The sequence below is a fragment of the Schistocerca americana genome, chromosome X, assembly GCF_021461395.2.
Source record: "Schistocerca americana isolate TAMUIC-IGC-003095 chromosome X, iqSchAmer2.1, whole genome shotgun sequence".
Lineage (NCBI taxonomy): Eukaryota > Metazoa > Arthropoda > Insecta > Orthoptera > Acrididae > Schistocerca > Schistocerca americana.
In genome coordinates, this window is record NC_060130.1 from 653618255 (window position 1) to 653645011 (window position 26757).

At 41.2% G+C, this 26757-nt stretch overlaps 1 protein-coding gene across 1 annotated transcript in view; it reads right to left on the reverse strand.

The window, feature by feature from the left end:
- Window positions 1-2227: 2227 nt before the first annotated feature.
- The window catches only part of LOC124555403 (lysosomal Pro-X carboxypeptidase), a 61285-nt gene continuing 36755 nt past the window's right edge, over window positions 2228-26757 (reverse strand). Inside the window, exons 7-9 of the mRNA XM_047129298.1 lie at window positions 21105-21260; window positions 2707-2894; window positions 2228-2495 (exon numbers count right to left, since the gene is read on the reverse strand). Coding sequence (XP_046985254.1) covers window positions 2294-2495; window positions 2707-2894; window positions 21105-21260 — 546 coding nt within the window. The 3' untranslated portion in view covers window positions 2228-2293. The remainder of the gene's footprint in view (window positions 2496-2706; window positions 2895-21104; window positions 21261-26757) is intronic.

A 26757-nucleotide genomic window follows, 5' to 3' on the forward strand; every position in this document is an offset into this window, starting at 1 on the left:
AGGACCCGCAATTGCGTCGACACCTTTCTGAATAATGAAAGGGTTGACCGTGGAAAAGTCGTGACCTTCGTCAGACCGAGAAACAACAAGGAACTGTGGCAACGATGGAAGAACCGTCTGTGACTGAGACTCAGTGAACTTACGTTTGTGAGCAGACATAGTGGAAGGTGAGGAAACCATTGCGGAAGAATCCCCCATGATTACCGGCGTCTCCGATGGCGCGCTCCTCCCTTGTGGGGGCCCTCACCGAGGGCACACCCGCCTTAGGTGATTGTTCACACCTCAGGTCACACCTCCCGACAAACGGACGGAGGGACCAATCGGCACTTTCGGAAGGTATCAGCTCGGGTAATCACCCCTTCCTGGGCCTGGCCGTTACCAGGGGGTACGTACGTGTCCTACCTGTCTACCCGGGGCGGGGAATTATGCGTTACCCCGTCACCGGCTACGCATGGAAGTGCGTGGGTCGGCCTTCAGACACGCACAGGGAGGAAAAAAGAGAAAGGGAAAGGAAAGAAGAGGGGGTCTCAAACGCCGCAGCGGAGAAAAGGGCAAGGAGAAGAGGGAAGGAAAAGAGAAGGACAGAGGAAGGACGAGGACTTTTAAGTGTAGAAAGCAAGTAAGTTGGAAAAGTTTCGAGCGTCCGTCTCCGGACGTAGGCACAAACCATACTCCCAGAGGGGGAGAAAGGGAAGGAAAGAGCCAGAGGTGGGGGGGGGGGGGGGGCGAAGATGGGGGACGGGGAGGGATGCGGAAAGGGAAGGGAAGGTCTGCAGCCCGGAAAGGAAGGAGGGCCACATTAGCTCGGGGTCCCGTGCTCGCTACACATGTGTCCACAAAAGAGTTGTGGACTCCCTGGGTGTGTGTGTGTGTGTGTGTGTGTGTGTGTGTGTGTGTGTGTGTCTGTCTGTCTGTCTATTGTTGATGAAGGCCTAAATGGCCGAAAGCCATTGTGAGAGTCTTTTTGTTGTGCCTATCTGCGACTCAGCATTTCCGCTATATGGTGAGTAGCAACTTTCCTTCTCATAATATTGTTAGATAATCTAATATATTATACAACAACATTATCATAAAATATTAGCACGTCTTTTGTTGTCAAAGAGCGTTTTAAACACTTCTTTTTCAATCAGTTTGCTACATTTTGAAAGCAAGGCAATAGAACGACAGTTCTAAACGTTCTTAACCCCCCCCCCCCCCCCCCCCCCCACTTCTCTTTTCTCTTTTCCAAAAGTTGGACTACAACCAGTATTAGCACACGAGGAAAAATTATTTCTTCCAGAATACTGTCTGTTAAGAGAAACAGTGGTTTGGCTAACTCTGGGAACAGATTTCATTCAGTAATATGATTATGAACACTCAACTCTGCATTATTAAGTTTGCTCTTTGTTGCATTTTCTCTCACTTCATTTAACACAGACCACAGAACGTAGAAATGCATTACAAGTGTAGCTGTTTAGTGCAGCTCACTATAGTGACTGTACGTTGAGTGTAATGTTGAGTTTATGTTGCTGATTTAGAAAGAAGGATAATGGGTGAATGTTGATGCTAGCACATAGCTAGCTCCTCTTGAGTAATATCATGGACACATGATGTTAAACATCCCATCTGAAGAATGAATCACCATCAAGAGTGTCACATGCCTCACTCCTTGAGATACTGTGGAGTGGTCTGGGATTCAACCATCTAATCAAGGATAAGTACAGTACCTGGTGATCAAGAACTGTACTCTATCATCTCTTCTCCCTTTGCCAGCCAAATAGTGGTGATGAAAGTTTCTAACATTACCAGAATTGGAATCACCAAGTTCCATTGCACTGGCATGTGTTAGCAATCTCATTTATGGCACTGTTGTTGATCACCATCAAAAAAGTGTGGGGCAAATTGATTGCCATTTAGAAAAGGATTTATTAACAATAAACTAAAAAAAAGACTTTATGAATTTACCAAATTTTCAAACAAATATTACATTCATGTAAAAACAAAAGTTGTGAATGATGTTATGATAAATAAAAAGTTGTTTCTTAAGGAAGAGATTGGAAAACTTACTGATACTGTTAATTGTTACACTGTCATTTCTTACTTGCAGTAGATATAATATTTTGTCTTAATTTTATATAATCTATAGTATCATTTAGATATAACTAATTAAGATGTTTTAAGTCATCGATTACAAAGTCCACTACAGCAACGATCAGTGTACAATGAGTAACGATGACACATAATGGAATTAATGTGCGTGTAAATCACTTTAATTTTCAGGATTAACACACAAAACAGAAGTACAAAGTGGTTTTCAACTCTTATAATGTTGAGTTATCCATGAACTAATTGAGCGTTGATGAAACCGTCGAGCCCACTTCACAGAGGAAGGATCTGCTTCATTGGATTCCCTCAAGTCAAGATGATGAGCACCTTCTGGAATAAGAACTGCCACTGCAGTCTCTGAGACATTTTTCAGAACACCACCACTTGACCATGGATCCAAGAGACCATTGCTGTTTTCCACAGAAAAAATTTTTATTAACAAATTTTAACAAATACTACTTGGTCAAATACTACTATAAAAATCTATTAATACTCAGTTACCTAAATAAATTTTGATCAGTATAAGCAGAAGGATATGATATAAATTTCCAGACATGCTCGAAATGTTTAAAAGACATTGACATAGAAGTATTTTAGATATGAAATACATTATAAGGCTACCTGAACACAATGTTTGATGCTGTGGATATATCCTTTCCACCATATGTTTTTATAGCTAAGTCTGCTTGGGGATATACTTTCCACTTCTTGTAGCAAGACTGTGAAAATGATGTGAAATTCCACTTCACTTTGTCAAACATATCTGTAACTCCATTGGAACACATTGGCATCACCATTTCTGTACATGCCTGAGGAAGAGAAACACAGACTGAACAGGTTGCATTTACTTGCTAAAGAAACACACGGAAGGCATTTTTATTGTTGTCACAACAGTAACATGTATGACAAATTAATTAAAGAACTCAATGAAAGATTAGAAATTTCAAATTTGAAAATATGAAGTTCAGAGCTTCCGATTAACTGTTTCTTACAAGACAGCAAAATGTGATAGTGTGGAATGTCACAGGTGGAATAATAGGACAACACTTGGAAAGAAAAATGCAATAGTCAGTATCAAAATATAGAGCTCAATGAAATATGAGAACATGATGTGTTAAAGAAAAAGCTCAGTATAGAATGGAAATGATTATCCAAATAATTAATCCATTTTGAGAGCTAATTAATAGCAAGAGAAAAAGAAGAGAATGCATAATTTGACATGCACAACTGGGGTAATATGTGGCAAAACTGAAGTAGATGAGATAGCCTATGAACTTCAAAGCATGGTCCTCCAACTAGGTTTGGTAGTGTGCCAAAGAATGAGAAAAATGTATTGCCTGTTGCAGTTGCTGAACAGAAGCATGGTTCATGTTGATAAACAAATGGAGAAAATCAAGTGTATGCTTAGATTTTTTAATGTATAAGAAAAAATCTGAATAGCAGTATAATAAAAACAAATCTAAAGAAAAATCAGATAAAGTAACAAACAAATATACTGTAAAAAAACAAAATGATTAAGATTCATGAGACTCATTAAAAACTGAAATTACAAACTTTGAAAACTGACATAATGCTGTAAGGGAGCTGATATTGATTGTACCAACCTGTGATCTAAATGATCTCTCATGTACAGAATGCCAGGTAGTTGAAGAATACTTTAGGGAACTGGTCGCAATTTTTTTTTTTACTTCGAACTGTCATTTTCCATTAATACTTTCAAACACACTCCTAGAGCACCAGTCTCTACAGTTCCTTTGAGCCCAGAATCACAGAGCTGGAATTGTGGTGTCATACAGTATCAATACCACACCAGTCACAACACATCCCAAGGTTGGTAGTAAACTGCATGATGCCCTCACTAATCCACAGCCACCTTGAAGCCACACCTCCACCTATATGTGCATGTAGAACCACCACCAGTCCAGAATAAGAAGACACCACAACAAGGCCAGCCCAGTTGACTACCAGTCTAAAAGCAGAGTCAGCTGAAGCCTCAACAGTTTATAGCAGGGTTTCTGTATTGGGATTGTTTATGAGGATTAGGCTCTGATCAACAGACCATCTCTTAGACTTGCTGTTCAAGTAAAGTAAAGTTATAGTACCATTCAGATCATGTGTGCTTCTAATCATTTCTGCATACTGTCTAAGCATTCACCTATTCCTCAGTACTGGAATGATCTTAGTACTGTGCACAGTTCAACAACCTCTTGAAGGCACGTCATATTGAAGGTAGGGACAAGAAATCTCATTTTCTTGCGACAGTCAGAGTGTCTGTCTACCAGCTTGCCTGCAAACTCTTCCCTACCATTTGCGCTGAATATTTTCCTTATGACAAACAAATTGCCACTCTAGACAAGTACTATGATGAGCAGATTAATGTTACCAATTTTTTCAGGTGAGGAGACAACATAATCACACCTATAAGCAGTGGGTAGCAGACTTATAAGGGCTTACAAGTCATGACTTTTCAAGAATCATGAACCTAGTTTGCAACAGATTTTGGAACTAGTGGAGCATCAGGATTCATATGACAGTGCAATAGTAGACTTTGATTTCACTCCTACTCATGCACTACCGAGTAGTAGTCGTAATAAACAGGTGGTGACTGTAGCTCATGCACTGCAGCATGCCAAGTCTCAGGAAGGGCAGAAATGTAAACAGACTTAGTGTGCTATGCAGAAAACTAGTAGTGTTAAATCTTGTCCTCATTGTTTTATGGCTCACAAGCAGCAGGCATGTCCTTGCCAGGCCAGCCGGGGTGGCCAAGTGGTTCTAGGCGCTTCAGTCTGGAACCGCGCGACCGCTACGGTCGCAGGTTCGAATCCTGCCTCGGGCATGGATGTGTGTGATGTCCTTAGGTTAGTTACGTTTAATTAGTTCTAAGTTCTAGGGGACTGATGACCTCAGATGTTAAGTCCCATAGTACTCAGAGCCATTTTTTTGTCCTTGCCATGATGCTAAGCAATATCACTGTGGCAAGTGAAGTCACCTTCAAGCTGTCTGCAAAATTGCAAGTGCAACATTCACTTCACATTTTCTCACAAGTTTCAGTCAATGGATGAATGTCAATATAATTTTTTCGTACTCCAGTGTTACACAGTTGAAATCAAGTGCAACAGTGAATTCCTCACACACTTTTTGTGTTCAGTGTCAGGCAAATATGCTGTTTGTCACTCTCGCAGATTGCCAGTGGCAAAACATGTATGCAGTTGGACACATGTATGTCAATGACCTTGTTGAACAATAGCACTTATGAACTGTTAGGCAAGCCTACTCTACATCAATCACAGGCATCTCTTTCCGGTTATTGTGGGAATGACATTCCTGTGCTAGGTATTTGCAGCTTACCTGCCACTTTTTGTGACATTTCAAAAACAGTTTCATTCACAATGTTGTGCTCATGTGACAGTAAAAATATTTGTAGTATGGATTCATTTGATTTGTTTGGTTTGCACATTCAAGATAATGTTCCCTCTGTGAACTCTTCTGGTCTACAGACAAGGTAGCTCAACTTTGTGATGAATTTAGTGACTTTTTCAAGATGGCCTAAGCAAAGATAATAATTATGAGGCTCACATTACCATGAAAAACAATGCGCAACCACAGTTTTGCTATGCACAGCCAGTCTCTCATGCTATCAGAGATCAGGTGACACAAGAACTCATATCTTTGAAGGACAATGGTATGATTTCCCCTGTTGCAGCTAGTCAGTGGACATCACCATTGGTGATAATAAAGGAACCTTCAGGCAGATTGTTTATGTGCAGATTTAAAGGCAACAATAAATCCACAGACTGTGACTGACCCTTTTCCTTTGCAACAGCCTGAGGAGCTTATGGATAAACCTGAAACACGTTGCTTCTGTTACTAAATTGATATTCACAATGCTTATTTTGCAGCTTACCTTGGATGAACAGTCACAAGTTTTTGTGACCTATACCCATATGGTGTTATTTAAGTTTTTGAGGGTGCCCTTCAGCAGTGCATATGCACCTGCAATTTTTCAATGTTATTCATCACAGTTGACTACTGTAGTTCTTTCTTGTTCAAAATATTTGGATGACATAGTTGTTTTGGGTTGTACTCCTGATGAACATCTTTCCGATCTCAGGAAATTGTGTCAAGTGCTCTCAGATGCTGGATTAAAGTGTAATAAAGTCAAGTTCTCCTTCTTCCATACTGAATACTTAGAACATATGGTTAAAAATCAGGGGATCCAACCTTTGCAGTCACACTTCACTGTCAAACAGGACGTCCAAGCTCCTAGTAACATTAATGAACTCAACACCGTGCTGGGTAAACTGACTTAACTCCGTTCCACTGTCTTTGATGGAAGAATGTTCCTTTTGATGTGAGGTTCTACAGGGTTTTACCCTTCTTTTCCCACTGAACCACTTCTAGCAGAGAATCAGAAACATCAGTAATGGTTTGACAGCGAGTGGCTGAAGCTTTAAACATTGGCAGGAGTGTGTTTTTGTTTCAGAGTAGACAGATGTGAATCTCTTGTTTAGGTTTTGGAAGAAAATCCACATATGATTAAGTTTTTCTATCTCCACTGTGTCTATCAGACTGATAATGGGATTACATGACTTTAGGCCTACATATGTGTACACAGCCACTAAAAGGTAATTAGGATCTACTGCCATAGAGAACGTTAGAAAGCTTTATAATGTCGACCTTGTAAGATGACAGTATTAAACTTTCTCCATCTTCCCTTTCTCTTCTTTCTGCATCTCACTACATTTGCTCTCCCCAGGCTGTATTCCTTTTCTGTCTGTACTTTTTCTTCTCAATTGGTAGTTGACTGTAAACTGATTAATTCAATACACATCATAAGGATGAAGTGCCCTTGTATTGAGTAGAGTACTACAAGTACATGATTTAAGATACAGGTTCCTGTTGTGATGGTCTTTCCTTCTGCATCTTAACATTCAGCATACCTGTCCACATGTCATTGAGAAAAGGTGATGGTTTTGTTTGTAATGGGTGAACACAATGGTTGCTATAACATTTCTTATGAAAGGTTAATATGTGATGTGTGGTGTCACCACCAGACACCACACTTCCTAGGTGGTAGCCTTTAAATCGGCCGCGGTCCGTTAGTATATGTCGGACCCATGTGTCGTCACTATCAGTGATTGCAGACCGAGCGCCGCCACACGGCAGGTCTAGAGAGACTTCCTAGCACTCGCCCCAGTTGTTCAACCGACTTTGCTAGCGATGGTTCACTGACAAAATACGCTCTCATTTGCCGAGACGATAGTTAGCATAGCCTTCAGCTACGTAATTTGCTACAACCTAGCAAGGCGCCATTACCAGTTACTATTGATACTGAATCATGTACCATCAAGAGCGACGTTCACCATTAATGGATTAAAGCTAAGTATTCCACCAGCTACATCCATTTTTTCTAAATTCTAATTTCCTTGTCCTGTTCCAGACCTCACGCCAGCCTGCGTGAGCTAAAACGTGTGCCTTTTGGCTTCCTCTAGTAACACGGTGTTGGCTCTCCTGCCAACCAAAACATTGGCGACGAGGCACAACAGCCTTCTTATCGATATTGCCCTGATTTATTTGTGTAATGGCTTCGCCACAATCTCCAGATGTACTGTCCGAATTTTATCGCTTACAGAATCAGCAGACGCAGGCCTTACTGGATGCCCTTGGACAGCTTGTCCAGGGTCAACGGGCAATGCAAAATGATGCGGCAGCCACCGCTCCACCGCTAACGCAGCCACAACACCCTGTTGCACCAACTTTTCGACCTTTTGATGCTGCACTGGAAAGCTGGAGGGAGTGGTCACGCCAATTTGGATTCCATCTTGCCGCCTACAGAATTCAAGGTAACGAGCGGCAGCCATTTTTGTTGTCTTTGGTCGGCGTACAAACGTACCGTGTGATAGTCAAATTATTTCCCCGACGCGACGTAGCAACTCTGTCCTACGACGAAATTTTGTCTGCATTAGATGCATATTTCAAAGAATCAGTCAATGTAGTTGCGAAAAGGTATACCTTCTTTCATACAAAACGTACGGCAGGTCAATCTAATCGGGAGTGGGTTGCAACCTTGCAAGGCCTTACTAGGGATTGTGCTTTTGAGTGTCAATGTGGACTCCCTTATACAGATACTATGGTACGTGATGCAATTGCACAGAATGTTTCTGATGTTCGTACAAGGAAACAGATTTTGAAACAAGTCAATCCCTCCCTTCAACAGGTGATGGACATATTGGATCGGCAGGACACACTTGACTTTGCTCAGGCATCATTTGAAACTTGACCAGCCATGTGTCAGGTTAGCCGGCCCGCCGGGCGAGCTGCATGGAGCAGTAAACAGCCCTCGCGCCTGACCGCGCCGCTGCCGCCAGGCTCTCAGCCACACGTGTCGTGCAGGCAAGCCAATGCAGTGCTAAAATCATGCCCACGGTGCGCTACTAGACATTCGCGTGAGAATTGCCCGTCACGCCAAGCTATTTGCTTTTTCTGTAACAAAAAAGGACATGTTCAGAGTGTTTGCCAGAAAAAGCTCAGATCGGACACTCACAACCTTTCCTTTGCACCGAATTCGAACCAAGGATACTCAGGCTCGTGAAACTTTGCCCATGGAAATTCATGTAGTTCATTCCACTCCGCCCAGTGCCACTCTCTCTAACAGTGACTGTGTTCGTCCCACAAATAGTGTGCGTCGACATCGCCGGAAATCCCGTCAAGTCGCAAGTGATTATGTGCCAGTGACAGTTCACATTGCACGAGACAGTCGCTCTTGTCAGCAGGACAATAAACTTTTTGTAGACTTGGACATTAACGGCAAAGTGATACCATTCCAGCTCGATACTGGAGCTGCAGTTTCACTGATCAATCAAGACACGTACAAACAGCTGGGCACACCTCCGTTGCATGCTGCAAATGTTAAGTTAACTAGTTATTCAGGTCAAGATATCCCTGTATTAGGACAGTGCAGCCTTCTTGCAACATACAAAGAACAAACAAAACTTGTGTCATTTTACGTCCTTCGTTCTTCTTCTGCAGTGAACTTGTTTGATTTCGATTTATTTCAGTTGTTTAACTTGTCTATAGTAAATCAGGTCCTATCAGTGAACCAGACTGTGCCTTCAGACAGTGTTTCTCGTCTATGTGAAGAATTTGCAGACATTTTTGCACCGGGCCTTGGTTGCGCTAAGAACTATAAAGCACATTTGGAAATGAACGTAAATGCGCAACCGAAATTTTTCAGAGCGCGCAATGTTCCCCACGCATTGCGTGATGAGGTCGCAAAAACATTACACGATTTGGAATCACAAGGTGTAATTGTACGTGTGCAGGCTTCTCTCTGGGCATCACCCTTAGTAATTTTGCCAAAACCTTCCGGAAAATTGAGACTTTGTGTGGACTTCAAGGCAACAGTGAATCCACAACTAGTGCCTGCAACTTTTCCTTTACCCTGCCCGGAAGATCTTTTTGACAAACTGTGCCCGGGTAAATATTTTTCGAAGTTGGACCTAGCAGATGCATACTTGCAAATACCGGTGGACGAAGAATCCCAGCGCGTTTTGGTGGTTAACACGCATCTTGGTTTGTATCAATTCAAACGACTGCCATTCGGGTGTGCATCCGCCCCTGCATTGTTTCAGCAATATCTACAAACTGTTTGTGCGTCGTTCCCTACTGCAGCAAACTATCTGGACGATATTGTGATCTCCGGAAAGACAGCAGAAGAACATTTCGCCAATCTCAGAACATTATTTCAGGTCTTGCGACAAAATGGTCTTCACTTGCGGAAGGACAAATGTGTGTTTTTTGCTCGTGACTTGCCCTACCTGGGACATGTACTTCAATGCTCAAGGCATACATCCCAGTCCCGAGCACCTCCGTGCCATACAAGACTTGCCTTCGCTGCAGAATTTGAAGCAGCTACAGAGTGTGCTGGGAAAAATCTACTATTATCACCGATATGTTCCACATGCCTCTTCCATTTCAGCTCCGCTTCATCACTTACGCCGTAAAGGTGTTCCGTTTGTCTGGACGACGGCATGCAAACGCGCCTTTCGCCAGTTGAAATCGGCGTTGCTTTCCAATACTTGCCTTACACCGTTCGATCCCCAGAAGCCCCTTTTGTTGATGGTGGATGCATCAGATTTCGGGATCGGTGCTGTGCTTGCGCACAAAGATGGATCGCATGATCGCCCTATTGCCTTTGCGTCCAAATTACTCTCGTCTGCACAAAGAAATTATTCACAGATCGAGAAAGAAGCATTGGCTCTCATATTTGGTGTTACAAAGTTTCATGATTTCTTGTATGGTCGTCACTTTACCATAATCACAGACCACAAACCTTTGACATCGCTTTTTCATCCGAACCAGCCTGTACCTCCAAGTACAGCGCAGAAATTCATTCGCTGGTCTATTTTCCTCTCACAGTACCACTACGATATCTTGTATCGGTCCACTGCTAAGCACGTAAACGCCGATGCATCTTCCCGTTTGCCTGTTGCTGAGGCTAGAGCATTCGATTCCTCCGAACTTGCTTGCATGTTCATTGATTCGGAAACCGATGACGTGGTCGAATCATTTCTGATTGATTTTCGTCGTGTAGCTACAGCCACAGCTGCTGACCCTGTCCTTGCTACTGTTCTGCGTTTTGTTGCTACACAATGGCCCTTGTCAAAGTCACGGATCGGGGATCCGTTGGTTCGCTGATTTTTTGCTCACCAGGAGAGACTTTTTGTACGACGTGGTGTTTTGCTGTTGCGTTCAGATAATGATCAGTCCAGGGTCGTGGTCCCACGTTCGTTACAGTCCTCTGTCTTACAGCTTCTCCACCAAGGACATTGGGGTATAGTGAGAACGAAACAACTTGCTCGTCAGCACTGTACTTGGTTCGGAATTGATGCCACGATTACGAATATGTGCTCTTCTTGCATGGTGTGTGCCGAACAACAATCAGCACCACCGCGGACATTCTTTGCATGGCCAAAAGCCACTTCCCCTTGGCAACGCTTACACATTGATTTTGCTGGTCCATTCTGGAATGCTCGATGGTTGGTTGTGGTAGATTCATTCAGTAATTTTCCTTTTGTTGTCCGGATGTCTTCCAGGACGTCATCTGCCACCATCCAAGCGTTATCTGCTGTCTTTTGCATTGAAGGTCTTCCACAAATTCATGTCCACAGAATTTCAGTCATTCGGCAAGGCCAATGGTATTCAACATCTGACGTCCTCGCCGTTTTCGCCACAGTCAAACGGTGCCACTGAACGATTCGTCAGGACTTTCAAGTCACAGATGTTGAAGTTGAAAGAGTCGCATTCTCGGGAGGACGCGTTACTGCTCTTTTTGTCCTCGTATTGCTCTCAGCCCCGAGATGGTCGCTCGCCGGCTGAGTTGCTCCACGGTTGTCCTCATCGAACATTGATGTCTTTGCTACATCTGCCGGATTAGGTTCCTGTGCAGCGGCAGACACATGCTTTTGCCCCAGGCGACGTTGTCTACTACCGCCACTATCGAGGTTCACGGCGTTGGCTCGAAGGGCGCATTCTTCGCTGCCTCAGCCACGCTATGTATCTGGTTTTGGGGGCCTCTGGTGAGGTGCGTCGGTATCTCAATCAGCTGCACCTCTGTCGTCGCACGGGATCTGCTGCTCCTCGTCTGCTTTCAGCGATGGTGCCGTCTGGTCAGCGCCCTGGGGACCCATCTACTGGCTTGCCTCGGCCCCAGGTGTTACCGATGCTGCCTTCCATTTTGCCCCATGGCGACGCGCCGCCGCCGCTGCCCCCACCGCCGCCGCCTGTTCTCCCACCGGCGATGCCCACGCTGCAACCGCCGGGCGCCTCCCTGGGTCACGTGCCGCCGATCGCTTCCCGTGACCAGTTGTCCTCCGACATGGAACTCTTGCCCGCTCCGGACCGTATGTCGTCTTCGCCCGTCTGGTGCCCCGGCCCGATGGAGGTCGACCCTTCGGCCTCTCCTGTCTCTCTGCGGGCGCATACACCGCATGTTGGCGTGCACCCTGGAGCAGGTTTTCAGGCGTTTCCTAGCTCCCCACGGTCCGAATGGCAGGATGTGGGTGGCACAGCCTCGCCTGTTGTTAGGCTCCCCACCTCGTCGCATACATCAACATGGGGTCCTCCCCACGGCGGGTGGAAGCCTTATACCACAACCATACGCCGATTTGCGGGGGAGGAATGTGGTGTCACCGCCAGACACCACACTTGCTAGGTGGTAGCCTTTAAATTGGGCGCAGTCCGTTAGTATACGTCGGACCCACGTGTCGTCACTATTAGTGATTGCAGGCCGAGCGCCGCCACACGGCAGGTCTAGAGAGACTTCCTAGCACTCGCCCCAGTTGTTCAACCGACTTTGCTAGTGATGGTTCACTGACAAAATACGCTCTCATTTGCCGAGATGATAGTTAACATAGCCTTCAGCTACGTCATTTGCAACAATCTAGCAAGGCGCCATTGCCAGTTACTATTGATACTGAATCACGTACCGTCAAGAGCGACGTTCACCATTAATGGATTAAAGTTAAGTATTCCACCAGCTACGTCCGTTTTTTCTAAATTCTAATTTCCTTGTCCTGTTCCAGACCTCACTCCAGCCCGCGTGAGCTAAAACGCTTGCCTTTCGGCTTCCTCTAGTAACACGGTGTTGGCTCTCCTGCCAACCAAAACATGATGTATACTGATCTTGATGTAGGTAAAAGTTGAAGTTGCCAGGTGACAAGTCAGGGTACCATCCGAAATGTATAAAAGTCAAATTGCGCTGATTGCTACCTGAGTCACGTCAGGGTCAAATGTCGATATCCTGAAGCAACAAGCAGTTCTAATGTTATAGAGAAAGATATGTTTAGTTGGAACATGGCCTTAGCTGAGAAGAATACCTCTACTACCATATGTTAAGATGACACGTGATTATATAGTCTGTGAGACATGTAAGTGCACTTGTATTGAATATTATTAAGTGAATTATTTTCCACTTTTACCACAGAGGACAGCAAAGATCTACCAAGTCACTTGTTAGCTCTGTGTTAGTGATTCCCCAGAACTGACAAAATGAATTTACTTTTGATGTTAACTAACGCAACTACCCACTTTGTAAATATAAATGCTGATTACATATTGAAATCTCCAACTTGTACTCAGCTCCTCTTGATTCAGTTGGATCACTTTTGGTGTTTCATGCTAATGAATAGAAATGCTTTGAATGTTAACTTTCTGTGCAATACCCAGTTAGTAGCTGACAGTGTTGAGAAACCAGCTTTAAGAACCCATACAGATCAGTGAACTTACATAGTCTGTTCTTATATTTTTAGATTTTAAATGTTTATAAACATTAATAATCTTTTTGGAATGAAGGATCAATTCATAAGTGTTTTTAGATGTGAAAAGGTAACCCCCCCCCCCTGTCACTTATTGTATAGGTCTTTGCCATTTTGCCAATGGCCTTGCCACAGTGGTAACACTGGTACCTGTCAGATCACTGAAGTTAAGCGCTGTCAGGCTGGACTAGCTTGGATGGGTGACCATCTGGTCTGCCAAGTGCTGTTGGCAAGCAGGGTGCACTCAGCCCTTGTGAGGCAAAACTGAGGAGCTACTTGATTGAGAAGTAGTTTGCTCTGGTCTCAGAAACTGACATAGGGCCAGGAGAGTGGTGTGATGACCACATGCCCCTCCATATTCGCATCCAGTGATGCATATGGGATGAGGATGACACGGTGGCTGGTCGGTACTGTTGGGCCTTCATGGCCTGTTTGGGAGGAGTTTGCCATTTTGTTCTATTAAGCAGTCACATCATACAGTTGTGTAGAATTCCAGTCTGCACTGCTAATGAGGAGAAATCTTTTAGAAGTTGATTTCTGTGCAGCGATAACTGTTGCTTTATTTGTTTTACCTTGTACTGTGAACACTGAGAATGAACAGAAGACTCTGTCTTTTTCTAGAGGTGGCTTCTTAGTCAATACTGAAAGTTTAACTCCACAGGGAAATAATTCTTTGACTATTTTGGGAAATGGAAGAATGTATCAAGTCTGCATTGCTACCCAAGTACTTCTACGGTACTATGTGTTACAATTTTCCTTCCTTATTCTGTTTGCTTTTATTTTTCAGTGGACTATTGTACTTTAAAATTTCATGTTATTCTTTGTAACTAATGTTGCACTGATCTGCAGATGAGCTAAGTTTATCTTATGTTAGATTCATTTATTTATATTCTTTTCTTTCAAGGCATCAGTCATGAGTTAAAATAATAGTGCATTTTTAAGTCGTATATCCGCTGAACTGACTGTTTCCCTTCAGCATTTTTCTATAAAATTTTCCTGCCTGGTGTTCATTAAAACTAATCCGCACTCTGTTCCTGCTGCTCTAATTAGTGTAAATTTATTGGAAGTCTAAGTTAAAATACTATCTGTGCACCTTGGTTCTTTCGTTATAAAATTTTTGTCATCTCGAACAAACCTGTTGCATTTTCTATGCAGATGACGGATTCTAAAATAGATAGCTAGCATCTTATCTTTTGAATCTTGGTCTGTGAAATTCAACACACATGAGTGCAAAGGCACCATATAAAATTTAAAATTTGTGCACTCTGTTTCTATTATTTGCATTTCAAACTGATGCGAAATAGGTATTGTTGATCCAAAATACAGAACTTAAAACAGAGATACAATACGTCACCTTATTTCCATCATCTGCTGTTTCAAATTGAGGCTTTCATACTATTTGTTTTGCCTGTTGAGTCACAAGTGTAAAGATGAAATTTTGTTGTTGTTGTTGTTGTGGTCTTCAGTCCAGAGACTGGTTTGATGCAGCTCTCCATGCTACTCTATCCTGTGCAAGCTTCTTCATCTCTCAGTACCTACCGCAACCTACATCCTTCTTAATCTGCTTAGTGTATTCATCTCTTGGTATCCCTCTATGATTTTTACCCTCCACACTGCCCTTCAATACTAAATTGGTGATCCCTTGATATCTCAGAACATGTCCTACCAACCAATCCCTTCTTCTAGTCAAGTTGTGCCACAAATTTCTCTTCTCCCCAATTCTATTCAGAACCTCCTCATTTCTTATGTGATCTACCCATCTGATCTTCAGCATTCTTCTGTAGCACCACATTTCGAAAGCTTCTATTCTCTTCTTGTCTAAACTGTTTATCATCCATGTTTCAATTCCATACATGGCTACACTCCATGCAAATACTTTCAGAAACGACTTCCTGACACTTAAATCTATACTCGATGTTACCAAATTTCTTTTTTCAGAAACGCTTTCCTTGCCATTGCCAGTCTACATTTTATATCCTCTCTACTTCAACAATCATCAGTTATTTGCTCCCCAGGTAGCAAAACTCATCTACTACTGTAAGTGTCTCATTTCCTAATCTAATTCCCTCAGCATCACCTGATTTAATTCGACTACATTCCATTATCCTCGTTTTGCTTTTGTTGATGTTCATCTTATATCCTCCATTCAAGACACTGTTCATTCCATTGAACTGCTCTTCCTGATACTTTGCTGTCTCTGACAGAATTATGATGTTATCGGCAAACCTCAAAGTTTTTATTTCTTTTCGGTGGATTTTAATTCCTACTCTGAATTTTTCTTTTGTTTCCTTTACTGTTTGGTCAATATACAGATCGAATAACATCGGGGAGAGGCTACAACCCTGTCTCACTCCCTTCCCAACCACTGCTTCCCTTCCATGCCCTCGACTCTTATAACTGCCATATGGTTTCTGTACAAATTGCAAATAGCTTTTCACTCCCTGTATGTGACCCCTGCCACCTTCAGAATTTGAAAGAGAGTATTCCAGTCAACAACGTCAATTTTACTGTGTTAATTATTCCACCTCAACTAATAGCTGTTCTAGTTTTGAGGATTTACACTTGATCTCCTCTTAAACAACAATGTCTTATTCTGTTTAATGTGCACCTAGAATCATGTCGATGGTTAATAGTACCAGCTGGTAACAGGACCTGCAAGACACATCTCAAAAAAATATGGCTCTATGATAAACGATGCCATCAATCTGCACCACACAGTTACCTTTGCAAAATGAAGCTGTGTGAGCAGATTTTCTGTTGCCCATATTCTGCAATTGTGTGTACTGACATCTCTTTGGAAAAGAAAATGGGCTTGGTCTGTCAACAAAATGTTCCATGGCCATTCATTGTCCACTTCCATGTGAGCCAGAAAGTTTAGAGCAAATGTTTGTCTTACTAGCAGGTCAGCATGAAGCAACTGCTGAACAAGGGAAATTTTGTATGGATTGTAATGCAGTATGTTTTTTAGAATTTTATGCACCATGCTCAAAGGCATCTCCATAGTTGAGCCAATTCCCCACGCACTGCAAGTTTGCACACTACTGCTCGACACCTCCTGAAATGCTGTGACCACATCTACAGACAGCGGATAAGTTGTTTTCCTCCCTCTGCCACATTGCATTTTGAATTTCTTAATCATTTTCTTCAGACCCTTGTCAGACATCGGACCAGTGCCTCTCTTCATATTCTCGAGTGTCCAGAACTTTTGTAGAGCTACTGGTGCACAGTCACCATTTCAGAACTACCGGTGCATGGTCACCATTCCTGTAAAAGAGCTTTACCAGCAGCACATCTGCACTGATACAATCATGCCGAGCATCTCAGATGCCAACTGAGGATTAGCCATGTACCCTGTGACTTTTGTTTTGCATATTCTTCTGCTTACAGCACCACCTAGTGGTACAATTTTCATTAATTTTTTTCCATACTGTTCCCCCTTCAATAATATTCCACGCAAACTGAATATCATTCTGAGTAGTGGTTATTTTTAACAGCATTTTGAAACTGGAACTTTAATTATAATCACCTTTTAGACTGAAAAGTTCTGAAACATTAGCAATTTCATTGTGAAATGAGATTTTTGGACATCTACCATGACATTTCCAACAACTAGGAACAACAAAATTTTTGTGGTTACTTTATTTTTCTTTTAATTTCAGACTGACATTTTCCTTTGAGGCTTTCAAACATACTCCCAATGTCAGTCTCTACAATGCCCACATGCCAAAAACTGTAGAACTGGTATCACACCACATTTCCTGTCAGTTGCCAAAGATAGTATCACACCATCCTTTCAGCCCTCTGGTGGATTCACTGCATATCCACATTACCACCTAGCCGATGGGAAGATTGAGGAGGAGTCATGGATGTGGTTGTTGGGCAGTCTTCGAGAGCAGAACACAACTGTGGAACTCTTAGTAACCAGCTTTCAAACAGGCCAGATGCCTCTCTCGGGAGACAGAGTCTGTGGCTCTGCACTCTGTGACCAGCAGAAATCGAAATGAACTGCTGCCACCTCTCCCTCTTCCTATTTGATTGTATTTTGGTTCAGATATGCTAGACTGGTCTTCAACCTGAAATTTTCTCCTCAGGGTGTGCCTTGTGTAACCCTACTGTGGAATGTATGTTTTCTTTATCGCAAATCCTTTTCTTATTATTTGAAATAGCCATTCTGGAAGCCCTCTCCCAAGTCCTGATCCCTTTATGTTCTGTACATTTATCTGACACCAGAGATGTTGAGTATGCACACACAGTTTGATGCACAAGTGGTAAAGTACTGGTTTTTGTGGAAAATTTTCAGAAGTCTGATGTTGGTGAGATGAATGTGTTTAGGCTAATGAGTAATAAATCGTGTTTTGAAAAAGAGTGAGGGTTTTTTTCCTAAATAATCTAACTGACAGTGTTACATCCCAAGTTATGTTAATCTCATTGTTGATTGTGATTAAATGTTGTGGGAAGTCAGTAGTGAATTTTGTTACATCTTCAGACACAGATCCCAGTATCAGCCAGTGTAATGTGTACTGAATCCAAGAATTAAGTTTTAGGCTCAACAGGGTGTTGATTATTGCTGTTGAATAATTAACTCAGTTTGAGAATGTAGTTTTTTGTGGCAATGTTCTTGGATAAATGCTTCACAGATTTCTTGCCATGTCAGATTCGTGTGTAATCTCAAGATTTTGATGACTTTCTCTGTCATAATCATCAAGAGTTATCTGTAGGCCATGTGGTACTTTATTTAATTGGCCAAATTATATCATGGAAAATCACAAAGTCACAGAACTTCCATGATGGAACAACATTGGTAGTGATGCTTATTTCTTGTGAAATTAGTGTGCATGCAGTATATATGATTAATGAAGAGGTGAAGAGTCTTGATCCCATGTAGCCAGACCACAAATGTGAAGGAAACATAATGACAGACACAAGATGGATGAAGAGGAGCTGAATTTAACATGCACTCTTTGAGATTCTGTATAAAGAAATTATCCACTGCTAGAGACAATGACTATGTAATCAGCTGTTTCATAAAATTTACAACTTTACAAAAAGTAGGTGGTTGTCAAAGTATGGTGAAACAATTTGCTACTCTCAAGAGAGAAGTGGCCTGCTGATAGCTTTAATGTATCTCGGACAGGGATGTTTTTGAGCAAAGAGAACATATCCAAACTGCCCATAGTTTCGTCTGGATTTGTAATGATTTGTTTAATTATGTCTACAAACATTTAAGAGTTTTTAATATGATGAGTTTTGTAACTTGGTAAGATATTTTACTAGCCTATACATGGGAAAACCTACAATAATATCGATAGGTCACAGGGGAATGTCATCTTTGTGGATTTCAGGCAAACCATACAGCCTTAGAGCCTAGGATATCACGTTTGCAGATTATCACATTGTCCAGTAGGCCAGCATTTGTCAGTATTTTCACCATTTTTGTGTTAAGTGATAATGTAGGATCACAATTTTGTAGTTTTGTATGCAGTATCTGCCAAAAGTAGTGATGCCTACCATGATATGTTATGTCATTAATGATGAACATTACATTTCACTTGTCAGCAGGCAGCACAATGTGATCTTTATTTCTCCTGAAAGTACAGAGTCCCTCTGTCTTTGTTACTGTGAACAAGCTATTATCTTAGTCATCTCGAAGAAATGAAAACATGGAAATACTTAATCATCACAAGATGATCAGCCTAAAATGTTTATTACTTTCTTAAGAGCTGTAACAAATAAAAAAGGCAGAGTCCTCAGCAGATAAGATATTCAATCCATTTTCTCACCACCCATGAGAGTTAAAGAGATGCTGTACCAGTAAAAGGCAGTGTTCCTGGAATTTTTAAAATTCCTTGTGAATGCAGAAGCAGTTACATTGGTCAACCAATACAAGCAGTTTCAGAATGCTGCACAGAACACCGATACCACATTAAATATCACAATTTCAACAAATTTGCTATTGCTGAAGACAGCCACAATAACAAACATATGATTATGTTTATCCCATGCACCCACCTACTGACATTCTGTCATCAAAGAAGCCACTGAGATCAGAATGTGTAACAAACACATTAGCCAGGACAGCAGCTATATCTTTAGTGGTGTATGGAAGTGGACATTTCATCCCAAAAGGCTACAGAGAAATAACCTAAAGTATGCATCATCTCCAGAACGAAATTTTCACTCTGCAGCAGAGTGTGCACTGATATGAAACTTCCTGGCAGATTAAAATGGTGTGCCTAACTGAGACTCGAACTCGCGACCTTTGCCATTTGCAGGCAAGTGCTCTACTGACTGACCTACCCAAGCATGACTCATGACCCACCCTCAAAGCTTCAGTTCTGCCAGTACCTCATTTCCTACATTCCAAACTTCTCAGGAGCCTCCTGAAAACCTTGCAGAACTAGCACTCCTGGAAGAAAGGATATTGCAGAGACATGGCTTAGCCACAGCCTGGAGAATGTTTCCAGACTGAAATTTTCACTTTGCAGCAGTGTGTGCACTGAAATGAAACTTCCTGACAGATTAAAACTGTGTGCTGGGCCAAGACTCAAACTCGGGACCTTTGCATTTCGTGTGCAAGTGCTCTGCATGTCTTTGAAATATCCTTTCTTCCAGGAGTGCTACTTCTGCAAGGTTCACAGAAGAGCTTCTGTGAATTTTAGAAGGTAGGAGATGACATACTGCAGAACTGAAGCTGTGAGGGTGGGTCTTGCTAGCTCAGTTGTAGAGCACTTACCTGCAAAAGCCAAAGGTCCTGAGTCAAAGTCTCAGTCTGGCACACAGTTTTAATCTGGCAGGAAGTTTCTAATGCATCATCTAACAAAATCAGCATCACTACCAATGTTCCTCCATCACAGACATTGACAAATCTCTGGTAGCATATGGAAGTTCCGTTACTTGACAGCTCCATGATATAATTGGAGCAACTAATGAAGTACCACGTGGCTTCCTGATGATGACAACAGAGAAAGTCATCAAAAGCTGGATATTACATCCAAAACTGATATGCCAAGAAATCTGTGTTGAATTTATTCAAAAAACTCAGCTGTTTTTAAAAACTGTTTTATTTCAGCTCACCTATGCCCTTGTATTTTGATAGCTGAGCAGTGGATTTTTGAAAATGAGCATATGCTTGTTCTCAAGCTCACAACCATAAAATATGCTGCATGATAGTTCTGTTAATACCCCACTCCATAAACATCTGTTCATGAAAATCAGCTAAAAGCTCAGAAAAATGGGGGACAAAATTTTTTATATTCATCTGGGGAGAGACGGTAGAGACGGGAGTTTATATGAAAATGCAAATGATGGAAAGAAATGTAGGATATTAGCAATTGACAAAAGAGTAAAGGTAAATGAAGGGGGAATGAGGCTGGCAGATATACTGGACAGAAGTTCAGAGCTTTCAAATACCAAATTAAAAATTTTTATATGACAACAGATCTCATCAGCAGAATATCAGAAAAATAGTATTAGAAAAGGAAATGGGAGAGATTCTTATATATGTACAAATGTAATATTGTTTGGTATATTTCAAATTTTAGTGAGTGTTACCTTAAAAGCACACATGAAGTTGTTCTTGGTAATAGTTTAATAATATAACATTGTAGCAGTGGTGAAAGATACATTTCAAAACAAGAGTATTAGCCATTTTTATCTGTTTTTATTTTTTAAAATACTTAACAGGAAATATAAAATAATTCATACCTGAAAGTCCCAGCCAAGTTCACCAAGTTTTGGTGAAGCATCTACACTGATATTCAAACATTTCTCTTTACCGGTATACACATTCAAACCACTGAATAGCATTTGCAGAAGTGGTTTATCTGGTAAAGATGAATTATACAGCTTGCTACACATAGTCTGTAAGGTAACAAAAAGACAGTTCAGCAGAAAATAGGATAAACAATGAAAAAATACCATAATATTTTATCAAGTGCAAAAAATTGTTGATTACATTTCATTTTAAATTTCTGTTGCAGCAAATTGAAGTTGTTGAATGTGGCAAGGTGTCTGTAGTGTTGTATAATTAACATAACTGAAGAATGTAAACAATGTTTTTCAAAGTTATTTGTGCACCAGGAGTAATCCAATGGAATCAAATAATTCTAAACAGTGACACCCACAATGCTACAAATGGTCACTAAGAATTGTACTGTATGATGATGAGTCACTAGCACCTTGACATTGGTAATGGGAAAATAAAAATTCTACCATCACCAAAGGTAGCTGGTTGAAGTCATTTTTGAAAACCTTTATTTGTCATAGTGACAGTGTTCCACAACCACAATGGACAAAAATTTTAGTATTTACGGGAAGATGGGCCTCCTGGAGGAAAGAAAGGAAGGAAGAATACAGTTTAATGTCTGGTTAATATTGAGGTTATTAGACACAGGGCATAAGATTGGATATAATTACAATGAGGAAGAAGATCAATGACATCCCTTACAAATGAACCATCACCATAACTAATTTATGAAAACTATGGAAAACCTAAAGCTTGATGACAAGATTAGAACTGTAATCCTGCTGCTCCTGAATGGAAGTCCAGTGCCTCAATTGCAGTGCTGCCTCACTCGTTGCATAACATGCAGGTAAGTACTGGACAGACACACTGTCTATATGACAGTTTAACATGTGCTTTTCACCTCTGGCCTACTGACTATTTCCAGCACCTTTACTTAGGCTAGCAAGTCACTCATTCTCATCTTGTGGCAAGTCGACATCCTGACAAAACAAAAATTAATGGAACAGGGCTGGAGTTCATTACTTTCGGAAGTGCATATTTTAAATTTACAATTAGCAAAGAATGTGGCAATCTATACCAAATATTCCTCTAAATCCTCATTTCGTAACAGTCAACCGAACAGTTATGTTTTACTGTAATCTTCAATGATGGTTATAATTATGAGGCACCCTAGTCTGCTTTGTCACTTCCATTAATAGTAATCTAGAATAATGTAAGAATAATATTTAGTATACTTCATCAAAGTCTTACAAGCATTGGAATAAATGTTGCTCACAAGGGGTATTTTGTTGGCTATTTCAATCCCGATATGTGCTGTCACACCTGCTGAACAAAGGTCCTAAGGCACAATAAATAAAAACAATCCACAGACTCCTGTACATACTTCTTTTATTGTCTGGCAGTTATATACACAGTGACAGTTAACCCATGAACCTTGGACCACCTAGGCTGTCGTAAAGGAAATAAATTCTATTTTTCTCCATACCAGGGCATAAAGGAAACATACATACACAAATGAACAAACCACAGAAATAGTAAAATATGCTTGCAGGAAACACAATCTTCAATTATGCAACACTTGTTTGTTCGTATTTCAGAAATAAACTGCTTTCAGCAATATACAAACTTTTATTTACAGGAACCTGACTGGTTTCATGATATCAGGTCATATCTTCAGGTGTACATCTACAAGATAGGAAACATACAATAGATATTATGATAAAAAGAAGAGAGGCAGTATGTGGAGAAAACCTGTAAGTTCTTCACGAACAATCAGATTGAGGAATGTGTTAGGGACCCAACTGCTAAACATGCTGATGTATTAAAAAAAGTACTTTAAGAATACTAAGGTCTTCCCTCAGAAGTTTAAAATTAAGAAGTTAGTTCCCATGAACCTAAGGTCTTCCCTCGGAAGTTTAAAATGAAGAAGTTAGTTCTCATGAACCTTGGACCACCTAGGCCGAGAGCCACATTTATGGTACACAGTGGTGGGCTCCAGTAAGACCTATTGTTAAAACAAGAGGGAGGGGGGCAGGGAGAGTTGGGTATCAGAGTAAGCAAGCACTAGCAAAATACATAAATGAACATTATTCTCACCCGAGTAACTTTAGTATTCATAATAGAGAACAGCTAATCAATAAGCATATGGCATAATAGATATAAAAAAACATGTATACCAACATTCTGGTCAACATTGTACATTGATCAAAACTTGAGGCATTACAGAACATGGCTTGAAGATGAGGTTGATAATGTCCCCAAGCTACTGCGTGCAGTGCTCAGCTATCGTTATTTCATGTTTAGGGATGTTTAGGGATCATACCGACATTCGGAAGCATGGGCTCTCTGTTGTCATATGGCAGTGCTAATATATTTATGACTAAATCTGAAAGTGACATTGGTGCTTTGCTTCCCACCTATGCCAATAATATTGTCCTATGATCCACATATCTTCATGCCAAATTTCTACTGTACAACAGTTCTAAGGTGGAATGCTGTGATTTTGTTGATAAAATTAATGCTGTACATGAGAAGGTACAGTTTATCATAGAATACAGTGAGGGACGTTGACTACACCTACATCTACATCTATATCTACATAGAAACTCCACGAGCCACCATATGGTGCGTGACAGAGGGTACCCTGTTCCACTACCAGTCATTTCCTTTCCTGTTCCACTCGCAAATAGGACGAAGGAAAAACGACTGTATATATGCCTTCGTATCAGCCCTAATTTCTTGTATCTTATCTTCATGGTCCTTACACGCAATGTATGTTGGTGGTAGTCTCTAAATTTTCTCAACAGTGTTTCTCGAAAAGAAAGTCGCCCTCCCTCCAGGGATTTATATCCAAGTTCCTGAAGCATCTCCGTAATACTCATGTATTGTTTGAACCTACGGGTAACAAATCTAGCACCCCCACCTCTGAATTGCTTCGATGTCTTCCTTTAATCTAACCTGGTATGGATCCTACACACTTGAGCAGTACTCAAGAATAAGTCACACCAGAGTCCTATATGTGATCTGCTTTACAGGTGAGCCACTTTTTCCTAAAATTGTCCCAATAAACCAAAGTTGAGCTTTCACTTTCCCTACCACAGTTCTCACATGCTTGTTGTACCTCATATCGCTTTGCAACACTACGCCCAGATATTGTATCTGAACATTATAGGTTTGATTTGCATTAACTTATATTTTTCCACTTTTAGGGCTGGCTGACATTCATCACACCAACTGGAAATTTTGTCTAAGTCATCTTGTATTTTTCTACAGTCACTCAACTTTGACACCTTACCGTACACCATGGCATCATCAGCAAACAACCATAGATTGCTGCCCACCTTGTCCACCAAATCATTTATGTGTATAGAGAACAACAGCAGTCCTATCACACTTCTGTGGGGCAGTCCTGATAATAACCTTGTCTCTGATGAACACTCACCATCAAAACCAACATACTGGGTTCTGTTATTTAAGAAGTCTTTGAGCCACTCACATACCTGTGAACTTATTCCACATGCACATACCTTCATTAACAGCCAGCAATGTGGCACCTTGTCAAACACTTTCCAGAAATCTAGAAATATGGAATCTGCCTGTTGCCCTTCATCCGCAGTTCACAGTATATCATGTGAGAAAAGGGCAAACTGAGTTTCGCATGAGCAATGCTTTGTAAAACCATGCTGATTCATGAACATAAGCTTCTCAGTCTCAAGAAAATTTATTCTATTTGAACTGAAAATATGTTCAATGATTCTGTACGAAAGAGAAGCTAGGGATATTGGTCTTAATTTCACGGGTCCATTCTTTTACGTTTCTTATATACTGGAGTCACCTGCACTTTTTACCAGTCACTCAGGACTGTGTGCTGGGTGAGAGATTCACGCTAAATGCAAGCTAAAAGCATTCCGTCTTCAGGCCGCGAGTGGCCTACCGGGACCATCCGACCGCCGTGTCATCCTTGGTGGAGAATGTGGATAGGAGGGGCATGGGGTCATAAATGCAAGCTAGGTAAGGGGTCAATGCTGTAGAACAATCTTTGTAAAATTGAACTGGTATTCCATCCAGACTTTATTTACTTTCAAATCTTTAAGTTGTTTTCCTACACCAGGTATGCTTACTATGTTGTCCATATGGGAGTCTGTCCAATAGGGAAATGATGGTATGCCTGTATGATTTTCCTGTGTGAATGATTTCTTGAATATAAAATTTAAAACTTTAGCTTTCGTTTTTCTATCTCCAACTGCCACACCAGACTGGTCAACAAGGGATTGAATGGAAGCCTTAGAACCACTTAGAAATTTTACATAACATCAAAATTTCCTTAGGTTCTCTGCCAGGTCTTTTGCTAAGGTGTGACGGTGGTAGTTGTTATATGCTTCGCGCATAGAACTTTTCACAGATGCCTGAATTTCTACTAGGCTTCGCTTATCATTTGTGCATTCCCTTTTGAACCGAGAGTGCAACAGCCTCTGCTTCCTCAGCATACTCCAAATTTCATTATTAAACCACGGTGGGTCTTTTCCATCCTTTATCCACTTACTAGACACATAACTCTCCAGACCAGAATTTAAAATCTGCTTAAACTTTGCCCATTATTTTTCTGGGTCCATCTTATTGGAACCATGTGATACCAGTTCCCTATCTAAGTGAGATACTATAACTGCTTATCTGTTCTATCTAGCAGAAATACTCTCCTAGACTTCTTAATTGATATATTAACTTTCATAATCATAGTTGCTATAATGATATCATGATCACTAATCCCTGTTCAATTCTGACATTGTTGGTAAGGTCTGGCATATTTGTAGCTACAAGGTCTAATATACTTCCATTGCGTGTGGGCTGCTGAGCTATCTGCTCAAGACAGTTCTAAGAAACACCTTCAAAAGTATTTCACATGACTGTCTGCCTGTACCCTCTGCAATGAATCCATAGACATCACAGTCTATACTCAGTAGGTAAAAGCAGCTTCCAACTAGTATTGCATGCTCTGAGTATTTACATGCTATTGACCCTAGACTTTCTTTGAATGACTCTAGAACTGCCACAGGGGTACTGGGTGGCCAGTAAAAATCTCCAACAATTAATTTGGTTTCACCTCACCTGCTGTATGTGACCAGATAACTTCACTGTCACACTCAACTTTGACCTCACTAGAGACAATATTTTTGTGAAATGTAATGAAACACTCCCCCTCCTATGGTCTCTAAATGGTCTTTCCAATATACATTTCATGACTCACTAAATATCTCATAGCTTTCCAACTCAGGTTCTTACAGCTCTCAGACCCAAGAAATTTATTACGAATACTTCCAACAGTTTACTGATAAAATTATGGCAGTCCAAGTGTCTTTTGACGTCCCTTGCTGCATATTGATTGGCGAGTGTTCATCAGAGCACCTCAAACTATTGCCTGGTTTAAAAGACCCTTATGTGCACTCCACAAGTACTTGGCTATGTGAGTAGCTGCTTCCTTTGTGTAGTACACCCCTGATCTGTCAAGGGGAGTCCTGCAAATCCCCACATGATAATGCAGATCTAGAAATCTGCAGCCAACATCACAGAGTTGACAAAGCCTTTGGTTGAGACCCTCCACTTATTTATTTATTT